Source organism: Apteryx mantelli, chromosome 2, assembly GCF_036417845.1.
Source record: "Apteryx mantelli isolate bAptMan1 chromosome 2, bAptMan1.hap1, whole genome shotgun sequence".
In the NCBI taxonomy this organism is placed as follows: domain Eukaryota; kingdom Metazoa; phylum Chordata; class Aves; order Apterygiformes; family Apterygidae; genus Apteryx; species Apteryx mantelli.
The window spans coordinates 35,581,598-35,600,191 of record NC_089979.1 but is presented as its reverse complement, the minus strand read 5'-3'; the positions used below and the strand labels follow the sequence as shown (position 1 = coordinate 35,600,191).

The window sequence follows — 18,594 nt, the reverse complement described above, 5'->3', positions numbered from 1 at the left end:
CATGCTCTAGTGCTATGCATTGACAGTCTGCATCAAGTTTATGTAACACTAATCTCTTACTCCCTGAGCAACTGCTGTTGCTATATACCATCCTGCTTCCCAGTGCTCTTTGATTAGCTATAGGAAATGGAAAGACAAGGTTAGTATCTATGTTAAGTGTCTTTCCCTAAAATAAAATGAAGCCTGGGTTAAGCGCTGACCTTTTTTTTTTTTTTTTAACTGTACTGTTTTCCTAAGTAAGTGTGGCAATGGACAGTGTTACATTACAGAATTGTGAGAAGCTGTTTTAAAGGGCAGCTGAGGACTGAGTCCTCCTCCCTTCCTGCCCTCTAAACCAAAGAAAAAAAACCCAAACCAGGATGCAGAAATAGCTGGCTCAGTCCTTTTCCACTTCTCAAAACTGGCTGAATGTAAGGAAAGCAGAAGCCATTAACATTTATAACTGCAAAATAACTTTGTTTGTTAGTGGCAATGCACAGATGCTCCCATGTTCCATACCAGCCTATCACTCCAGCTAGAACATCAGCCATTTGTAACTCAAAAACTATTATGGTACAACACACTTATTCTATAAGTGTTTATTAAAATTAAAAATCACAATCAATAGAAACAATATTTACATAACTGATAGTCTGCTTAAACTGCACAGATATTGAATGAAGGAAGCCAATGGAAAAGAAAAGCAATGAATGTTTATGCTGCTGAACTGTAACTGCAGGCACACTGAAGCTTTATCAAAAGGGTTTTTAAGCTTCTGCTAAGTACCATTTGTCTAAGTAACTGGGGGGGGGGCTGGGTTTTAACTGTAAGAAATGCACTTCAAAAAAGAAAAATCTACACTGTAGTTAGTTACATTGCAATTGCACTAGTTCAGCTTTTTGAGAAGTCATTTTGACAGAACAGTTTAACATATGTAGAGCTTAGCAAAATGCATTAACTAACTTTGTTATGAGTTACATTTATATAGTAAGCAACAAGCCTCTAGTGTCACTGCAATGTAACTTTATTTTATTGCAAATTGTCACAACTCTTTTTTGATCATGCTAGAGCTAGTTTTGGCTTTAAAAGAGATTTTTAGGTTAGTTGATTAAAGCAGCAAAAATAAAATGAATATTCTTGAATAATCATGACCACTTAAAAGAATTTAAGATGAAAGTATTTTTACTGGTAATAGTTTTAGTGACTGCAATGAATATATTAACTTCCTTCAAAAGCCTGTGCTTTCCCAGTGACCTCAGCTGATGACTCTGGACTCATGGGAAACTGAAGGTCAAACACAGCTGCGTCTGCCACCATGCACGCTCATATTGCACTTCTGCATCTGTGATGGCTGCGCGATGCTTTGAAAATGTTTTGAAATTTAACATGAGTAATACAGTAGTAGAACAGAATCACCTTCAGTGTAAAAAATTATATCCCTAACCCTTTCTTAAAGGAAATTTACATTTTTAGAAGGTCTTGGAAGAGGTGACAGTACTCCAGATACTAAGGTGAAATAACAAGGATATAAAAATAATTTCTACAATGTTTTCTTTTGAAAACAGCTGTTCACGCATTTCCTCATCCTTTTAGAAAGGTCTCCTTGTAATGCATTCCATCACTTAGATTCTGAAAATGCTTTGTCAATCTATACCCTCCTTCTCCCTCCCCACTCCCTGGTTTGGGATGTTTCCACATATGCAAAACACAGGGCATTTAAAAAGACAGTCAACCTTTAGAGGCACTGTTTTAACCAAAGAAAAACGATTATTTCTCTGTGGAATTACTCTTTCCTTTAGCATTTCAGCTTCCACACTTGGTTAAGACATCCAAACTCACGAAGTAATTGGTTTGACCAGTCTGTCCAAATAATAGTCTGCACCAGTGGTCCATGCCAATAGAAAAAAAAAAAAAGTGTCCTTTGTTCTATGGCTGTTGCTGATACTGCCCTTCTGTTGCTGTATAGAAGTCATCAAGCACACTCTGTAGATAATCAAATGTTGGCCTCTCTTCTGCTTTGTCTTTCCAGCATGTTTTCATGATATCATACAGCTCAGCTGGACAGGTTTCCATACGTGGCATTCGGTACCCACGCTGAAGGGCAACCATCACATCTGAATTGCTCATACCTTAAACAACAAAGAAAGTTTTGATCAAATGCTCTCTGACTCCTAAAGAAACTATTCTACTGGGTTTTTTTATTATTATTTTCATTTACCTCATTCTAAAAAACTTAATGTATCTAACCAAATGATACAGGACTATTACTACTTAGTAAGGGAGCTACTACTACGGGCTCAATAAACAAGACAGAGTCACAGAGGAGCTGCTCTGAAAATCTGGGGGTAAGATTTCCATTTCCCCAGTTAAGCATAGTGATGCCTTTAGTGCCAAGTTTGACAAGACCAGGGGAGAGAGCACACCTGCTGCCACCAAAATTAACTGTGTTCTGTTCTTTGAATTCTGCTCTGCTTTCAGAAGTGGTAGGAGTCACAGGCAAAAGCCCAGCTCCGGCCAACCGCGCCAACAGCACAAGATCCTTCTCACCTTTCTCTCCTGAGCTGCCTAGCTCCCAACCTGCCTGCTCCGAGGCTCCCACACCAAGCGAGAAGAGCGTACCTATTTGACCACAATGTCAGTCACTTGGCGTTTTGCGTTAACACACTTTCTCAGATAGTTTCTTCTACGTCAGCTTTTGCATAACTGCTGCCGATTGCAAGATATTGAGCGTCATCAGGGATATTCTGTCCTGTAACAGGCAATTTCCTCTCCCCTCTTCCTCCTCCTATTCTTACTGTGCAAAAAAAAACTTGCTGGCTGTGATGAGTTTTGCCCATTTTTCCCATTATGGTTTTCTTCCTGAGGATAAGAACCCTAACACCAAGAACTCTATCCTGAGCCTCAGATGCAAACCAATAGAACAGTCACGGTCACCTTCAAAAGGCCTGCATTTTTTTTTTTTTTTTTTTTTTAAATCCTCGAGAGATTGGTTCACAGAGCAAGTTCAACACCTACTTTTACAAGGCCGTGAAACGTATGAGGTCAGCTATGGCAGGACAGACACAAAGGCATACCACTTCCTACCACGAAGCCTCTGTCTTTTAGCTTGCGCCTTCCCCTGCAAATCTCAGGCAACTCAAGGGAGTAATATGCCAGGATTACCTTCTCCAAGACACAAACTCACAGCTCTTCATATTCCAGCAAATGCTGTTTCTTTCAGTGACAGGACATGCAGAAGCACTCATACTTCAGCCTAGATACTAGCCACTGTCCATGAACTAGACTTTACCTCCCTGGGGAAGGGTATTCCAGACCCCGCAGCTGCTGTGTGCTCCTCAAACTGCTCTGTGTGGTGCAGTTCTGCCTAAGGCTGTGGTTTCCAATGCTTTTCTCAGGCAACATGATACCCTCTGGTCAGGTATGTGACTTTTACTGCTGCTTATGCCAATCCCACAGAGGTGCAGCAGGGAGAGTTGCTACCTGCACTCTGCTGAGAGGGGACAGGGCTTCACCTTCCCTGAGCAAAGGCAGCAGAGGAGATGCAGTGGCTTCCCTGAGTCCTTGGTGACCATGCAGATCTGTAGCTGGACCTTTGTACCTTTTTCTGAGTAGTGACTAAGGATATGATTTAAGCCACTTGGCACATAAGGACCTATCTGAATTACAAACGAATGACAACTTTATTTTGTAGAACTACTTTGATTATTTAAGATGACTATATTGGGATTTTTTAAGAAAAAATACACATGGAAGTTCTGCCAACTACAATACACAAACTGCATGACCAAGACAATTGTCTTTGAAAGACAGGCACCAACATAACAGAACAGTGGATCTCCTTTCAATTCATTTTGAAGGGAGAGGTTATTTCTAAAATCTGTGTAGGGGAGGGTTAATATTAAATAAATAATTTGCAGAAAATTAACAATAGGACTGACCCAAAAACTTGGTTCCAAATTCTTCCAAAGGTCAGAGTTACTTCAGTTCAAGCCTTTTGGCTTTAACTTGTTCCAGAATGTCAGCCATGAAATCTGGTTCACACATTTACAAAGTTCCACTTCAGAAGGAGGAGTGAAGTTTTGCCGGGTATACAAAAATACCATTTTGAGGGCAATAGTGGAATGGTATTGTCACAGAATAAAGTATTTTTACTATATAAAAACAAAGCAAAAGCCAAAATAAATGTAGGAAAAAATTTGATAAAGCATTTTTATAGAGAATATGCTAATAATCTATAATAGTGATTTGATTGGTTGAGCTTAAAGAAGCATAGTGTATAATGTATACCAACATAGTAAAATAGTTTTTCATATTCTACAAAGTCTTAGTTAACCATGTGTAAAGCATGAGGACTGTTGCTGCTGGGCTCTTGCCCTGAAGGGGACTGATTCTGTGGGTTTAAGTACTTTGAAAGGTTGTGCTTAGATCCAGTGTCTTCAGGACTGATTCTGTTACATTCTGTATGCCAAGGACAAATACTGTTTCAGCTAACTTGCACAAAGCCTATTTGTGAAAGAACCCTTTAAGTTCACAAGACAAAAATGGAAAGTCTTTTATCAGTATTGCATAGTAAATACAACATCATGAACATACTTGCATACATGTTGGGTCTTTTTTGTTTGTTCGTTAAATACAACAACTTACTTGTCTGTCTCAGGTTCCATCTAGTACTTTCAAAATAGCTACCTGTTTAACTTTTCCAAAGCTATTTTTTTTATGGCTAGAGAATTAACTGTTTCATCAAACTACACCCTGGTCAGTAAAATAAAACCATCCTGTATGCATATTTCTTATACTTACACCCACTCATGGTCTTGCAAAGAACATCATTAACTCCAAAGGTATGGTACATCACTGTAATTAACACTAGGTTACCTGTTAAGCTTCACAGACAAAGAAGTATTTCCTTATGTGAGAGCTTGGGAAAAGATGTGAGCACAGTGGTATGGAGGAAGAATCCCACTCTATAGAAAGAGGTATATCTAGTAAAGGGCACCTGACACAACCAGAATGCAAGCTTAGATGTTTCCAATATTTCATATACTGTAAGATCACCTGGAAATTAGTTTTAACAACCAATTCAGCTTGCCTACAAAATCAGATACTTGTTTCATATTTCAGAGGTAGTTCCTGAAAGTATAGCCCCACTAATTGCTCTAAGTTTCTCAGGAAGAAAAACAGCTGTTGGAATTTAAGAACAAAGATCACAAAAGCTTCAGGTTTCTTGGCTGGAAATGCTTCCTGTCAAGTTGCCTGCTTAGATTTTCTTTACAGTGGTATTAACTGCTTGTCAGTTTTAATTCAAACTATTTCATATCTAGCTCTAAGCTGAATCCTTTCTAGTTGCTGGAGCTAGTTAATAACTGAAAATAATGTTTTGAAGCATTCCCATTAGAACTGAAAAATCAATTTATTATTTCTACTACAGTGCCTGCTAGTTACAAACTATGAGTAGGTCACTCTTGCCACACTGTGGTAATTTGCCAAAACCTATCACATCTCTTTATGTGAAATAAATTGGTTGCCCATTTATTTTGCTATCCTGCTGGTTCTTCAGTATCAACTTTCAGTCCAATAGGCTATTTAAATTCCTACTCTTATTTAAAACGGACATCTCTTCCAATTTCACACAAGCAATGCCTGCAAACTATTAAAATCTTCCAGTATGCAGTCAAATGGCTTCCCCCTCTAATTGCTGCTTGACAAATGAATCCTCAGTGTATGGCCTATTTATGGTGCTCATAAAAATTCTTCCACATTTAAAAAAATATTGCTCAGACTTCCCCTAGAAGAATATTTTCCCACACTAGTTAGAGCAGTCTGCTGTACTGATTGATTTTGTTCTTGAAATAAAAATATGGCACCTGTTTCACAGAGATAAAGAGAAAGCAGACTTAGCTGCATTTTGTATTTTTGTAGAGCTGGTCTCTAGGTGGGCTCATAGGTTTGTTCAGGGAAGGACAATCTTCAAGGCATCCAGAAATAACCTTGCAAAATCATCTCAACATAGGTGTTTGGATACATAGGCATGTACTAATAGGAGATAAAGCATCTCAGTAGTGGGAAGCACCATGCATTACTCCACTGCATACAACTTCCATTTGATCTTTCTTGCAGGGCTGAACAGTGTTTAGAACAGATTGGGGGAGAGGTCTGCTACCCAGGCACATATTTTATAGCTCTTACCTAAAAAAAGCCCATGAGCATATGTTTAAACATTTAGCTGTGCAAGCAGCCCTATCACCTCTTGAAGTTTAAGGAGGCTACTCTTGAGCTTAAGTACTTTCCTGGACTGGAGCCTTGCAGAGCACAGAGAATGTCTGTTTTGGCTCTACCTCGTATAAGGAAAGTTGATTTGTTCTTCTCTAACGTAGTGTAAAGTTTGCCGCTGCCACCACCTTCCCCCACTGCCTGAGTCTCGCCAGAGGTCTGGTCTCCTTGTGCCCAGAAGTGTTAAGCCTCCTGCTGTCATTCCAGGGTCTGGGGCTCAGATCACCCAGCTCTGCCCCTTTGAAGTCTCTGGCATTTCAGGATGCAGAATTCCAGCTGCTCATGAAGTGATGGTGAAAATGTTTTCACTGTTTAAACAGCAAGAGCTGCTGCACTCAGGGTTCTGGAAAACCTTTGCTTGAATGAATAATGTGATCTTCCTTTACTGTCTGTAAGCTGCAGGATCCTAAAGCTTCTCAGAAGTTATGACATTTATGAAAGTAAGATGAGCTGTACAGGTGAATATGGCTATACTTTCCTCATTTGCCCACAAGATAAGAGAATTTCAGTTAACTTTCCATAATCTCAGTAAGCTTAAATGAAGGCAGTTTGCTTCCCAGAGATAATCAGTTATGCCTGCGATGTGAGACATCTTTGTGCATGCATAAATATCCTTTATACAAGCTGTTCCTGTATGCTGAATACTTTAATATGTATTTTGTTTAAAGATTAAAAAAAAAAAGAAACATGAAGCACATAATCATTTCATAGCTACCTAATGAAGCCATTATTCATATACTCCACTGTAGTTTCATATCTGAGCCATACTGATCAACAAACAGTAAATATTTCCAGTGGTTTGTCCACACTTGTTTAGGCTGTTTTCATATTTGTTTAGATTAGCTAACACTGACAAAATGTAACAGCCTGTTTGCTGTGAAAGCATACTTTCTTAGTACTTCATTTCACATATTCTAATATTCAACAGCAACGACAACCACCACCACCAGAACTCATATAGTTCCACTAGAACTTCTAGTATGGGGTCCCCAGTATCACTGTGCTGCTTAATATCAGCTACTGCAAAAATCAGGATCTGTGACAGTTACTGGAATGCAGCATTTGCTGCAATTGTAACATCTTTTGAATACATAAAAATGATTATTTGTTTACGGTGCCATTAGTCTGTTTGCTGAAAATTGCCACAAAGAAGCACATGGTTTATGCACACAGTGACTCTAAGTTTCCAAAACAATAACGTACCCTGTAAGACATACTTTTCGAATCATTGCTGCTGCTCTTTCCCTGGGTATTTTTTTTTTGTCTTTTAAAAGGAACATTAAAGTATAAATACAGTGTAATGATAAACACACGCCCATACCTGGATAAGGAATCTTTCCATATGTAACGATTTCATACAGGAGAATCCCAAATGACCACACATCAGATTTAATAGTGAAGGATCCATAGTTAATTGCCTCCGGTGCTGTCCATTTAATGGGAAACTTTGCACCTAAGAAACCATACATTCTCCATCAGTCAAAGGCAAATTTAAACACTATATCAAGCCATTAAAAGGTCTTAAGTGACTTGTCTATAATATCCCCAGATTAGCAAAGGTATCAGCAATTCCTTCTGTACAAGAGTTATCAAGAGGTGTGCTGCAGGATGCATGTTACCACACTGTATGCTGGTGTTAAAGGTGCAAATAAAACACTGAAAGTTGCATAGTATCTTTTGACTCTCAGGTATTGAGAATTTTTGCCAAAATTATACTAACCAACTATTTTCCCTTCTACCCAGTGGTCAGGGAACAATGCTGCATGTCCCATCAGCTGGAACTTTGCAAGACTTTCTTCACAATGAGAAAAGTTGGTTAAAAAAAAAAAAAAAAAATCAATCTAGCTTCAACGTACACTTTAATTCTTGTATCACATTCCATTATTTCTGAACGGCCATAGATGCAAAAGGAGTTGTAAGCTACATCTCAAAATACCATCTTTCTACATAACTGATTCCAGAAAATCCCCTATAAATACAAACTCCCTCTAGTTAAGTAAGAAAAGTTCAAACAGCCTTCCTTGGGGAATATTACTTTAGCTCTTCAGGCAATGAAGAGTAATACAAACAGGTTCTCTCTGTGCCCTTCTTAGCCTCCTATGGCAGTCTGGCACAAAATACCAGCTAAGCTAGGAAACTTTACTGAATACCTAAACTCAAAGAAAGGCACTTTGCATCTAACTCAGCATAAAGAATTTATAACATGAAAGGTTTGTTTAATCAATATACAATGTTCAGAGCTAGATAAAAAACACAGGTATGGGTTCTTTACCTTTGAAAACTGCTTAATCAGGGCCTTCCCTCTACACTCCTATTGAATTACTGCTACCTAGTGACTTCTGAATAGCTCATCTTCCTTTAATCTCAACTGCAGTGCAATGTTTTCTTTCCTCCTCCTACCTTTGTTTTTCTACTATCATCCGACATTACCACAGTTTCCATCCAGGCCGTGTGAGAATATTAGATAGTCTTTAAAATGAAAAGAGGAAAGCCAGCCAAGAAACATGCTCAGAAAAGCTTTAGGCAGTTGCCCTAATACAGCCTGTGCACAGAAGCAAAAATAAAAAGTTTGCTTATTTGTTTGCTTATTCTTTTAAAAAGATGTCGGCATTAAAATGCTGCCTTTAGGAAGTTATTATGGCATCTTCTGCCCTTGATGTCCAAATAATTTATAGATACAGCCTCACTGCCTCCCAGAGACTGACGCTTTACAGACAAAAAATAAAAATACATACCTTCTCTTGCTGTGTATTCATTATCTTCAATGACTCTGGCTAGTCCAAAATCAGCTATTTTGCACATCAGCAAATCTGAAACCAGAACATTAGCTGCTCTCAAATCTCGGTGGATATAATTTTTTCTTTCTATGTATGCCATCCCTTCTGCAATCTGTAACAAAAGAAACACTGGTTTTGGTATTTTGGTATCACATAGAGACATCAACAGTTGTGAACACTCTGTTTTTCCAACGTATCTGCAAAGCCTCATTCTACTAAGATTTTTCCTACCTCAAATTACTAACAGGTTTATTGTCCAAATAATAAGGGAATGGAAGGAACCAATATATATAGCAAGGTACCAATGTTCCTCTAAGGACTGATTAAGCAACAGTGCAGATAGAGAAGAGATAAAAAAGAAAACCAAACCCCCCCAAACAACAAAGCTTTCTAATTACCTAGTATAAGCCTGGACAATCAGGAAACAATTACTAAGATAGGCCAAAAAACTTCATATTTATTTTCATCTACAACAACATGTATCTCTTCATATGTGAGGAGCATTTGGCAAAAGCCAGCATTCAGGTACTATCATAAGTAAATTTGATTTGTATTTAATCAGCCAAAGTTAATTTCCAAACCAAATTAAAGGTGAATAAATCCTCAAAATATGCACTAATGATGACTTTTTTTTCAGTATTTGTCCAGACTACACCTCCTTTTTTTTTTTTTTGAAAATTTTTTTTACTTTTTTCTGAAGAAGAAAATGAAACAATAGGATCTAAACTCAGAGCGATAAAACTCATGAGTAGTTAGTATTCTGCCCAAAAGTTTGATAGGAGCTAGGAAAAAATAAGCATAGTGGTTATATACAGTCTTTTTTTCTCTTCCTTGTGAGATTCTGCAGATAGGTCATTCCTGAGCAAGTCTAATCTGTGCTACAGATGTTATTTCAGAATTTCTGTAATGATAGATTTCTGTATGTCATCCACATTGTATGGGGAATGTACTAATCTCTCAGATTTGTTAATGCTAAACTAGCAAAATAGAAGGGTCCTTTTCCAGTACCAGTCCCTAGCATGCTCATAAATCAGCTGTTTTCTCTCCATCTCAGGAGAAGACAAATACACAGATACCTTTTCAGTGACAGAGTTCCACATTTCAGCTGCGCTGTAAAGCAGGCAGGAGCACCTGATCAAACTTTAAGAAAACATTAACACTACTTCTGCTTATCCATTTTTAAAAAGTCCCCGAGGGGTACGACAAATACACACACTAGCACTTGCAACACCAAAACCACACTATCTTTGTTCCTCTTTTTCGGTTTAGGCAATGGAAAAATATAACCACTTTCCCCCCAACTCCTTCCACTGCAACCCTTTTCTTACAGACCAATGCATTGCCACTTCTTCAGCCTAGAGCTTTAAATTTCAATATATAACACACAGAGGTTCTCATACTACACCAAAAGGAACCTCTGTGATGAAGAGGAGAATGAAGAAAATCTGCATTGCATATTTTCTAGAAATAAGTAAAATACATTTGTGTAATGAAGGAAGCAGCTACTACTGAATAGTTGCCCCAGAGCCTGGCTAGAGACTTACAGCCTACTCACAAGCTGAAAAAGCAGTGCTTGATTCTCAGCCTTCCTTGCCTCCCTCCCTCCCCACATGTGATTACTTGGGTTTGGGAAAGAAAGAGAAGTGAAAGTGAAGATTTTGCTCGAAGACCAAAGCTGTAACTGGGCTGTCTAGCTTGGCAGATACAGTTGAAATACAAACAAGTTCACTAACGCCGCTTAAAATACATCAACAGTTATGAAGGAACTAGCTTTCCTCCTACTTCCCTGTACACATTTAACATGTGGGGTAACTGCTGGCTGGTGAACGAGGAACCACTTGACGAAAGAGAAGTTTGTGATGGTGATTTTTAGTTTCCAAGCCTTAAGAACCGAAGCCATTGGAAAGACCAAGTTTTATTTCCTTCCATTTGTGCCAGACCCACTGAAGTCACTATCTGATTAGTCACAAATTAAGAATGTGATATCAAACAACCCATTATGTTTTCAGCAAATACAAATTACACTTCCATGAAATTCTGGAACAATGGTTTTGAAAGTATTAAATTGTACAGAAAATCAAAGAAGCCATGTATGTACAAACATGCAAACAATTCCCAAGCAGGAAAAGAATAATGGTCAAGCAATTTTGAATGGGAGAAGGAGGGGAAAACACAGCAACTGAACAACTCAGTCCAAACACTCATGTTAAATCTTTGCTTGTGACAATAAATAAATAACAGGGTTTTTGTTTTTTTTTTTAATCAAAGGAACAGTGCTAGAACCCATGTGTTAACTCCTTATGGTAATTATTGGGATTTCATTGACAAATGGTATGTTCAGTGCATAAAAAATTCAGGTGAATGAAAGTAAAATATGAAAGCACCCTTTCCCCCTCCTTTAATGATCATTGCAGCTATCAAGACTTTTCAGCTCTATGAAACTACTAGTCAGGAGAAGGATAGGAAAGTTGATTTGGGTTTGTGAATTTTTTTTTTATGGCCCTTAACAGAGGAATCTGTCTACACTGCGCAACTGTTACTACCAAAATGACATCAGTTTCCCCTTCCCGTTTAATGAACTACTGACATGCTTCTAAAACTACCTAAGTTAATTTGTTTAAAACAAACAAACAACAAATCTCTAGATATTAGAACTATGTACACAGTATAAAAATGATGAGCAACTCTCTTGGAAGAAATAAGACACAAGACATGTCTCCATAAGACAGCCTCCATACTGCAAAGCTTCATCTAAAAATCACACAGTAAATCAATCAAAGCTGAAGTTCTGCATTCAGTTCTATTGACGATTTGTTGTGTGATTTTCAGCTAGCAGTGCTCTTTCCTCTCCGTTTCAGTTCTTTCTATCTGTAAAACAGGGTGAGCAAATGGTTAACTTTCCAGAACACTTGTGTCATCTCAAAATGAGTAAAAAGCTCTTTTAAAAACCCTAAAAGAAAAGGGGAGCAAAAGCATGGAATAAACAATGATGCTAGAACAAGTATTTCCTACTTTCTGACCAGTTCTTTGTACTTTCTGAGGTTGTTTGTAGAAAGTGTCAAAAGCAGCAGAGGACTTTTAAGTAGGGAGGGGAGAATCTAATAAACCAGCGTATCAGGAGAGGACACAACTTTCACAGAAAAGCTATACCTCCTGAAAATGAGAAACACTTTGTCACACCTCCTCGGTGAAATGTCATAGCTGGAGTTAGACAGCATGTAGGGATGGGCAGTCATGGTCTTTTTTTTTTCCCTCCCCTTTCTTTCAAAAGGTGAAACAGCTTCCCCCCCCTTTTTTTTTTCCTACAGAATTGGAGAACTCCTGGATTCCTCAATTGCTCAGTTTTTCAATCCACAAAGACATCTTTTATTTCAGCTTCCTTGCCAAGGTTTGTGACTCTCTTTTGCAAGAGTTATTTCAAACAAGACATGTTTTCAACATAATTTGCAAAGCTGTTTATTAAAACAGAGAGAGTGAGTTACGGTAACATCTATAACATAATCCACTTGTATATTTCTAGGCTATATGTAAAAATGTGATATACTGAAGAGACCAGACTGGTTTGTTTAGGCTCAACATGATATATTGTTTTTATATCATGTTGAGAAAGAAAACTGAGCAAGAGGGATCATGAAACAAAGTGGAATGGAAATGAAATGGAATGAAAGCATGGCAAGATAAGATGACAGAATTTCAGGGAAGCAAGTTTCAAACAACCTGGAGGACTGACATGTACAACCTCATGGGAAACAAGTCTCAGGAACAACTACACCCTCAAATAAACAATAATTACAAGTGCAGGTGCAAACCATAGTAATTGTAAATAAGGTGTCCGAAAAGAATGGTTTGGCTAAATCTTATATGGTCAGAAACACCAGCAAATGGTGAGGTCAAATTACAAAGCACAAAATAATATCCCGACTATGACAAAAATCAGAATGGCCCAGCCACAAAAAGTGCTACAGCTAGTAAGTATAGTCAGGGAAACATCCCAGAGAAGCATTAGTAACAAGACCAAGAGCAAGGAAAACATTCACATTAAACAGAGGGAGAAAGCTACGTACAAACGGTGCAGAGACCTTTTTAATGCCTGCCTTTGCTTCAGCCTTCCCTGAAAAGGCCAAGGGCGCACGCATGGCTAACACGAACAACAAATACAAAGAACACAGGACGGAAAAGGGATGGAACTGGGTTCCAACAACTCTGTTGAATTTGGGTGATTTATGAGACACCTGAAAACTGTATGTAAAACCAAACTCGCACATGCTCACTTGCAGGTAGGCAAGTAAAATGGGGAAAATGTAGTAGATGAATCAGTATTCAAAGCTTAGCCTAGCTTTTATGTGGTTGTAAATTAAGTCCACTCTGGGAAAAAATAAAGGGTGTGACCTATGATGTGTGAAATACTGGGAAACACTGGGGTAAGAATGCCCCCAATCCTTTCCAGTCATATTTCAGCTATGATTTTAAACCAAAATCACATAGAAATGATTACTTTGAGATGGTTTAGGTATACTTTTAAATAGTTCTCTTTGTGTTAATAAATGCGGCTTTTTACTCTTTTCAAGATCCATACTTCAAAGCTACAGGTAAAACTGCACAAGGTAGAAGCCAGGGATTTGTGCATAAAGCAGCTTCAAAATTCCCTCTACATTGCAGCTGCTTTCAATACAACATGCGCTGCTGGAACCACAACTGCTAGCTCACCCCAGCTGCTCTAAAGGTCTGAAGCAGCTTCTGCAGGATCAGCACTGAACAGGACATCCTGGCCACATCCCTTTTCCTCTGCTGACCTGGCGGGGGAGGGCGGCCTGAGAGCTGCGCTCAGCTGAGAATGGGCTCAGGTTCATGGCTCTGTGAGATACTCCTGCTAAAACATGTAAAACAGCCCAAAAGCCAGATTACATGGGAAATCAGTGAAAAGCAGTTACAGCGGGAGGGAGTTTCTTACTGATGAAGTTTAAGCAGAGGAAATAAGGTAGCATATCCTGAGCTTCACGCTGCTTTAAATTTGGTAATTTTCAGTTCTTCGGAGAGAGTGTCTCTACGAGCAGTCTGCAGTTCGGAAAGGCTTGAAGCAAACACGTTATGTTATTGATCTGGATAGGACTGTCTTTTAGTCTAGAATTAACCTAAACCAGATTCCTTTCAGTAATCTTGAGACACCTAATAAAATAAAATATACTTCTAGATCACAGAGTTTAAGAAAAGGAAAAGATTGCATTTTCGCATGACTAAGAAATTTGCCTATCAAGAGGGTAAAGACACCTTGAACCTGGCAATTGAAAAGCATTGATGAACGAATATATTTTCAGGTCATCTTCAGGTGATATATTAATGTAATACTAATTTTCAGTTTGCAGGAGTTACTGGAATATCAGAGTGTGTTATTAAAAATAAAAGAATCCTGAAAAAGGAATATGATGAAACAGCAGTGCAAATCTCTCAGTGCCAAATAAGAGTTACAGTGAATTCTGGTTTAAGATTCCCTCCCCTTAGAAAAGAGGGGAGAGTGAGGGATTAAAACACTGCATCAAAAAAAATCTGCATGAATATTAAATTTATTATTATTCTAATGGCATTATAGTCTTAAAAGGAAATAAGAGGGGGATAAGAATTACAAAGTTGCAGATTGTAGAAGAATTAAAGTATCAGCATTGCATGGAAAAGAAAAAAAAGACTGTTTTTGTGATAAAGCTTTGACCAGTTTGAAAAGTAGAACTTGAGCATGTTCAGTAACTACTCATATAATTTTCTGAATTCCTAAACAGACACTCTATGCACAGTGGATAACAGATTTGCATAAGATGAGTCCCTGAAGCAGGCAGAGTTTATAAATGCAAAAGGTTCACTGAATTGGCACCATACATTTTTAGCTGACTTCATAAAACAGAAGCAAGTAAGAACTTAAAGAACTGTGAAGCTTTTCAGATAAATTAAATTAGCCCTTGGGCAGGGCAAAAAATACACACTAACAACCAGAGTTTGTTAGTCACTCTAGTGATGAAATAGCAAGGCTATTATCTGCAAGACTGCTCCATTAGGAAGATGCCAGATTTTGTGGACAAAGTGATTATATTTGCCCAACATTTCAACTCATAACTGGGAATCAATAGCTAATAAAACCTTTGGGTTTCCTCAGCCCACTTGATGAGCTGACAAAGTACTCGGAAGTGGAACTGCTTGTAAATTGTGACAGCTAATGCCTGTCGGACTGCGGAAGTTACAAGATAGGTCGATGAAGTTGCTGTGCTGCTGACCTGCCCACCAAACGCTGGTCACGCAGGCAGTTAGTACAGGGAAATGGGCTCAGATTTTGGTCTATCCACATTCCCAATTCTATTTTTGGCATATTGTATATTTGCATTGCCCAATTCTGCTGAATTGTGCAGGATTTGGCATGGCTGTTTTCTATCGTAGCAAGCAGTATTTGCTGAAAATAAATTTGCAAAACCCTGCTTCCTTTAAAACACTCTCATTTCAGAGACTTCTAGCAGTTATCTCTAGAGGCCAAAATTATCTTTTCCAGGGCACAGCTAACACTAGGTTTTCCCAACCCCCACTCATACACACTAATTAAATATAGAAGAGAAACTTCAAGTCTTTCAGAGGGCGGGTTATTTTAGAAAATGAGCTGGACCACCTTCTTAGGAAGCAATTTCTTGCCATGTTTTCCACAAACCTAACTTCATAAATTGTGAATGTTAGCACAAAGAAAAAAATCCTGGAGTCCACAGCTGTATGTTAAAGTAGGCTCTGGATTTTCAAGTTTAACTAAGTAAGCACTCAGCTATTACCATTAAATTGGCAATCAATGAGTTTAGAGGCTGAGCTAACAAAACAGCAAAACCAATATAGTACAGTAGAAGTATATTTGATTACTTGCTTGAAAAATGTTAGCTTTTAATAAGATGTTTGTTTCATCTGAGGAAGAAGTCCTTGTTTTTTTGCAAAATCAGGACATTTTCTCCCTTGTAAACAGGGAAGATTCTTTTCAAGATTGTTCAAGGTAAAGGCTTTATGAATTCAGTGATTGTAGCACTAACTAACTTGTCCTAACTTACAGCATTCTTTTAACACAATTTGAGAAACTGGCTTCAGCAGAGGGTTCAAGTTTAAGGGCCACTACATTCTTCAGCTATCTGTTAGTCACACAAACCACACCCTCCCCTCCCCTCCTCCCATTCCCAATCCTTCCTTATCTGACAAGGCCACTGTAAGGTGACAAAGGCCATTCCTCCGGATAAAAAGGTAACCTAATAAGTGGAACCACTTCCCGGTCGTTTTCTTCCTGCCTATCGCAAGCCCTTTGCTAATGTATTGTTCTGCAACAGGTAGTGTCCTTTCAGAAACTTTCACTTCAACAGACTTCTTGTGTGCACACATGTGGATGCAGGCAAGCCAGAGACGCAGTGTGCCTGTGAGCAGATCAGTCTAATGCAATATCACAGGAGATGTATGAGGGCTAAAAAAGATAATCCTCAGCTACTGTTTGTCGCATTTGCAGTTTTCCCGAGAAGCTGGGTTAGGCTAGTAAACTGCATTATCAGAATAGTGTGAATTAGACAGTCATGCAGAATTCAAATGTGCATCAACCAAAGTAAAAAATATGCCTGATCTCATTTAACTAGTTCACCATGGAGTTTCCCTCCATGCCTCTTTTTCCATCTTCTGAGACACAGCTTGTCAAACTTATTTCCCCTTAGGCTAAACAGGGAGGTTAGCACTAATGCTGTAAGGATAAACTCCATCCATTTATAAAAAAACAGATATGTACCAAAAATACTAAACACATTTTATGTCCTCCTTCATTTAGTATAGCCAACGTTCTTGAAGAGTGTGATCCACAGGTGTGCAGTGAAATTATCATTACCTTAGCAGCAGAGCAACAAAGTTTGAAAATACGTGTTTGTCTTTGATCCTAAAGAACAGTGAATTAAACTTTCACAGACTGTCAGGGTTAGAAAAGAATAATGCAATGTCTTTGTTGTTGCATCTTTCACTCTGATTACTGTTGTCTTTAGTGCACAGGAGAGAGCAAAATCTCTGGTCTCAGAACCATATGCAGCCTGCAAGTCTATTCTATACAGTCCTGCTATTACCGAATGATACTGAGGGCTCTTTACAAACGTACTTCAAAAACCTATGAAGTCTTTCCCATGAAGGAAAATTTCTGTATCTCTATTCCAAAGTTTTGTTTGGTCTGTAGTTAGAAATCCTCAAAGAGGGTTTCTTGAACATCCCCTGAAGATGACTCTGCAGCTGAATGCATGGCTTGCTCTCAGGAACTTCTCTTGATAGCCAGTCTACATCTTATGTAAGAGAGAGACTTCTCATACTACCTACCCTCCATAAAGTCCTGGCCTCTGAGGCTGAGTGCAGGAACAGGCTCTCAGAGAGGTTACTGTCAGATCAGGGCAACCAGTCATGTCCATTTCAAGTGACTCAAACCTTCAAAGATTTGTAAATTAGGATCTCTGACCTCTGTCACGTTGGAAATGATTTACCCAAGCTGTAAACAGTTGTCTAGTTTGACCCTGCTTCTCTAGTTCTTTAACCTTTCCAAGCCTTGAATTTCTGAAAACAGTACTCAGGTTTAAACAATACAACATCCCCAAACTTCAGTAAAAAAGGTCTACTGTAAAATCACGTGCGCTTTCCTTTTCGCATCCTGGATCTCCTATTGTATCACTATTCAGATGTTCTTCTTTCTCATTAATTTTATGCACTATTTTCAAAGCTACATAACAAAAATTTTTTTTTTGGTTGTCTTTTCTGTCTAGTGTTGTTTATATCTCCAAACCAAGACTTAGGACCAAAGGTTTTCCACACCTACAAAACTTTTATCCCCACTAAATTCTCAAGGACAAGTTACTCAGTTCAGGAAACTTAGTAAACCTGCAGCTACACTGAAACAACAATTACAGCAAAACCTGAGTATTGAATTTATGTCTCTATTTTCTAAACATAGGTCTTCAAGTTAATGATTTCATCAAGAGCAATAACTTCAACTTCCACACACTCGATAACCTAAACAATACCTACATAAAGCACATGAGTTATATTAAAACTGTAATAGCTATTGCAATAGCTATACTGAACATCTATATAACAATATATAATACATAACAACATACAACACTATATATATAACAATAGTTACATTGAGCAGTTATGTGATAATGTTATACTGAATGTTTTTGCATAAATCATCTATGTTTTCTTACGTCATTTAATATCTTTCTTGTCTTTCCTCATGAATCATAGCAAATTAATACAACAGGTTATAACAGTCTGTAAAAATCTAATGCTTATTAGAAGAACAAAAAGATTGGTGAACCAATATCCTATCAAAAATGCCATATTAGCAGCATGAATCACAACTTGCAAGCTCTATTTCCTATATGCCTCCCTAGACGACTTCTGCTGGTCACTGTCAGACAGAGGCAGAATACTGGGTTAGTCTCCTTTGATGACTTACAATGTCACTCTTGATGTGACAACTCTTACATAAAGTGACCTATGAGCCTAGGATCCAACCTTTTCCAGCAAGCCTTTGATATGCATA

General features: G+C 38.2%; 1 protein-coding gene across 3 annotated transcripts in view; it reads right to left on the bottom strand.

Moving 5' to 3' along the window:
• Positions 1-563: 563 nt before the first annotated feature.
• LYN (LYN proto-oncogene, Src family tyrosine kinase) overlaps positions 564-18,594 on the bottom strand; it is a 52,214-nt gene continuing 34,183 nt past the window's right edge. For 2 of the 3 annotated variants that reach the window (XM_067290465.1, XM_067290466.1), the window contains exons 11-13: positions 8,985-9,138; positions 7,571-7,702; positions 564-2,108 (exon numbers count right to left, since the gene is read on the bottom strand). In XM_067290465.1, coding sequence (XP_067146566.1) covers positions 1,906-2,108; positions 7,571-7,702; positions 8,985-9,138 — 489 coding nt within the window. In that variant the 3' untranslated portion in view covers positions 564-1,905. Of the gene's footprint in view, positions 2,109-3,917; positions 4,131-7,570; positions 7,703-8,984; positions 9,139-18,594 lie in introns of all 3 variants that reach the window. The other variant, XR_010883282.1, reaches the window with a different exon arrangement.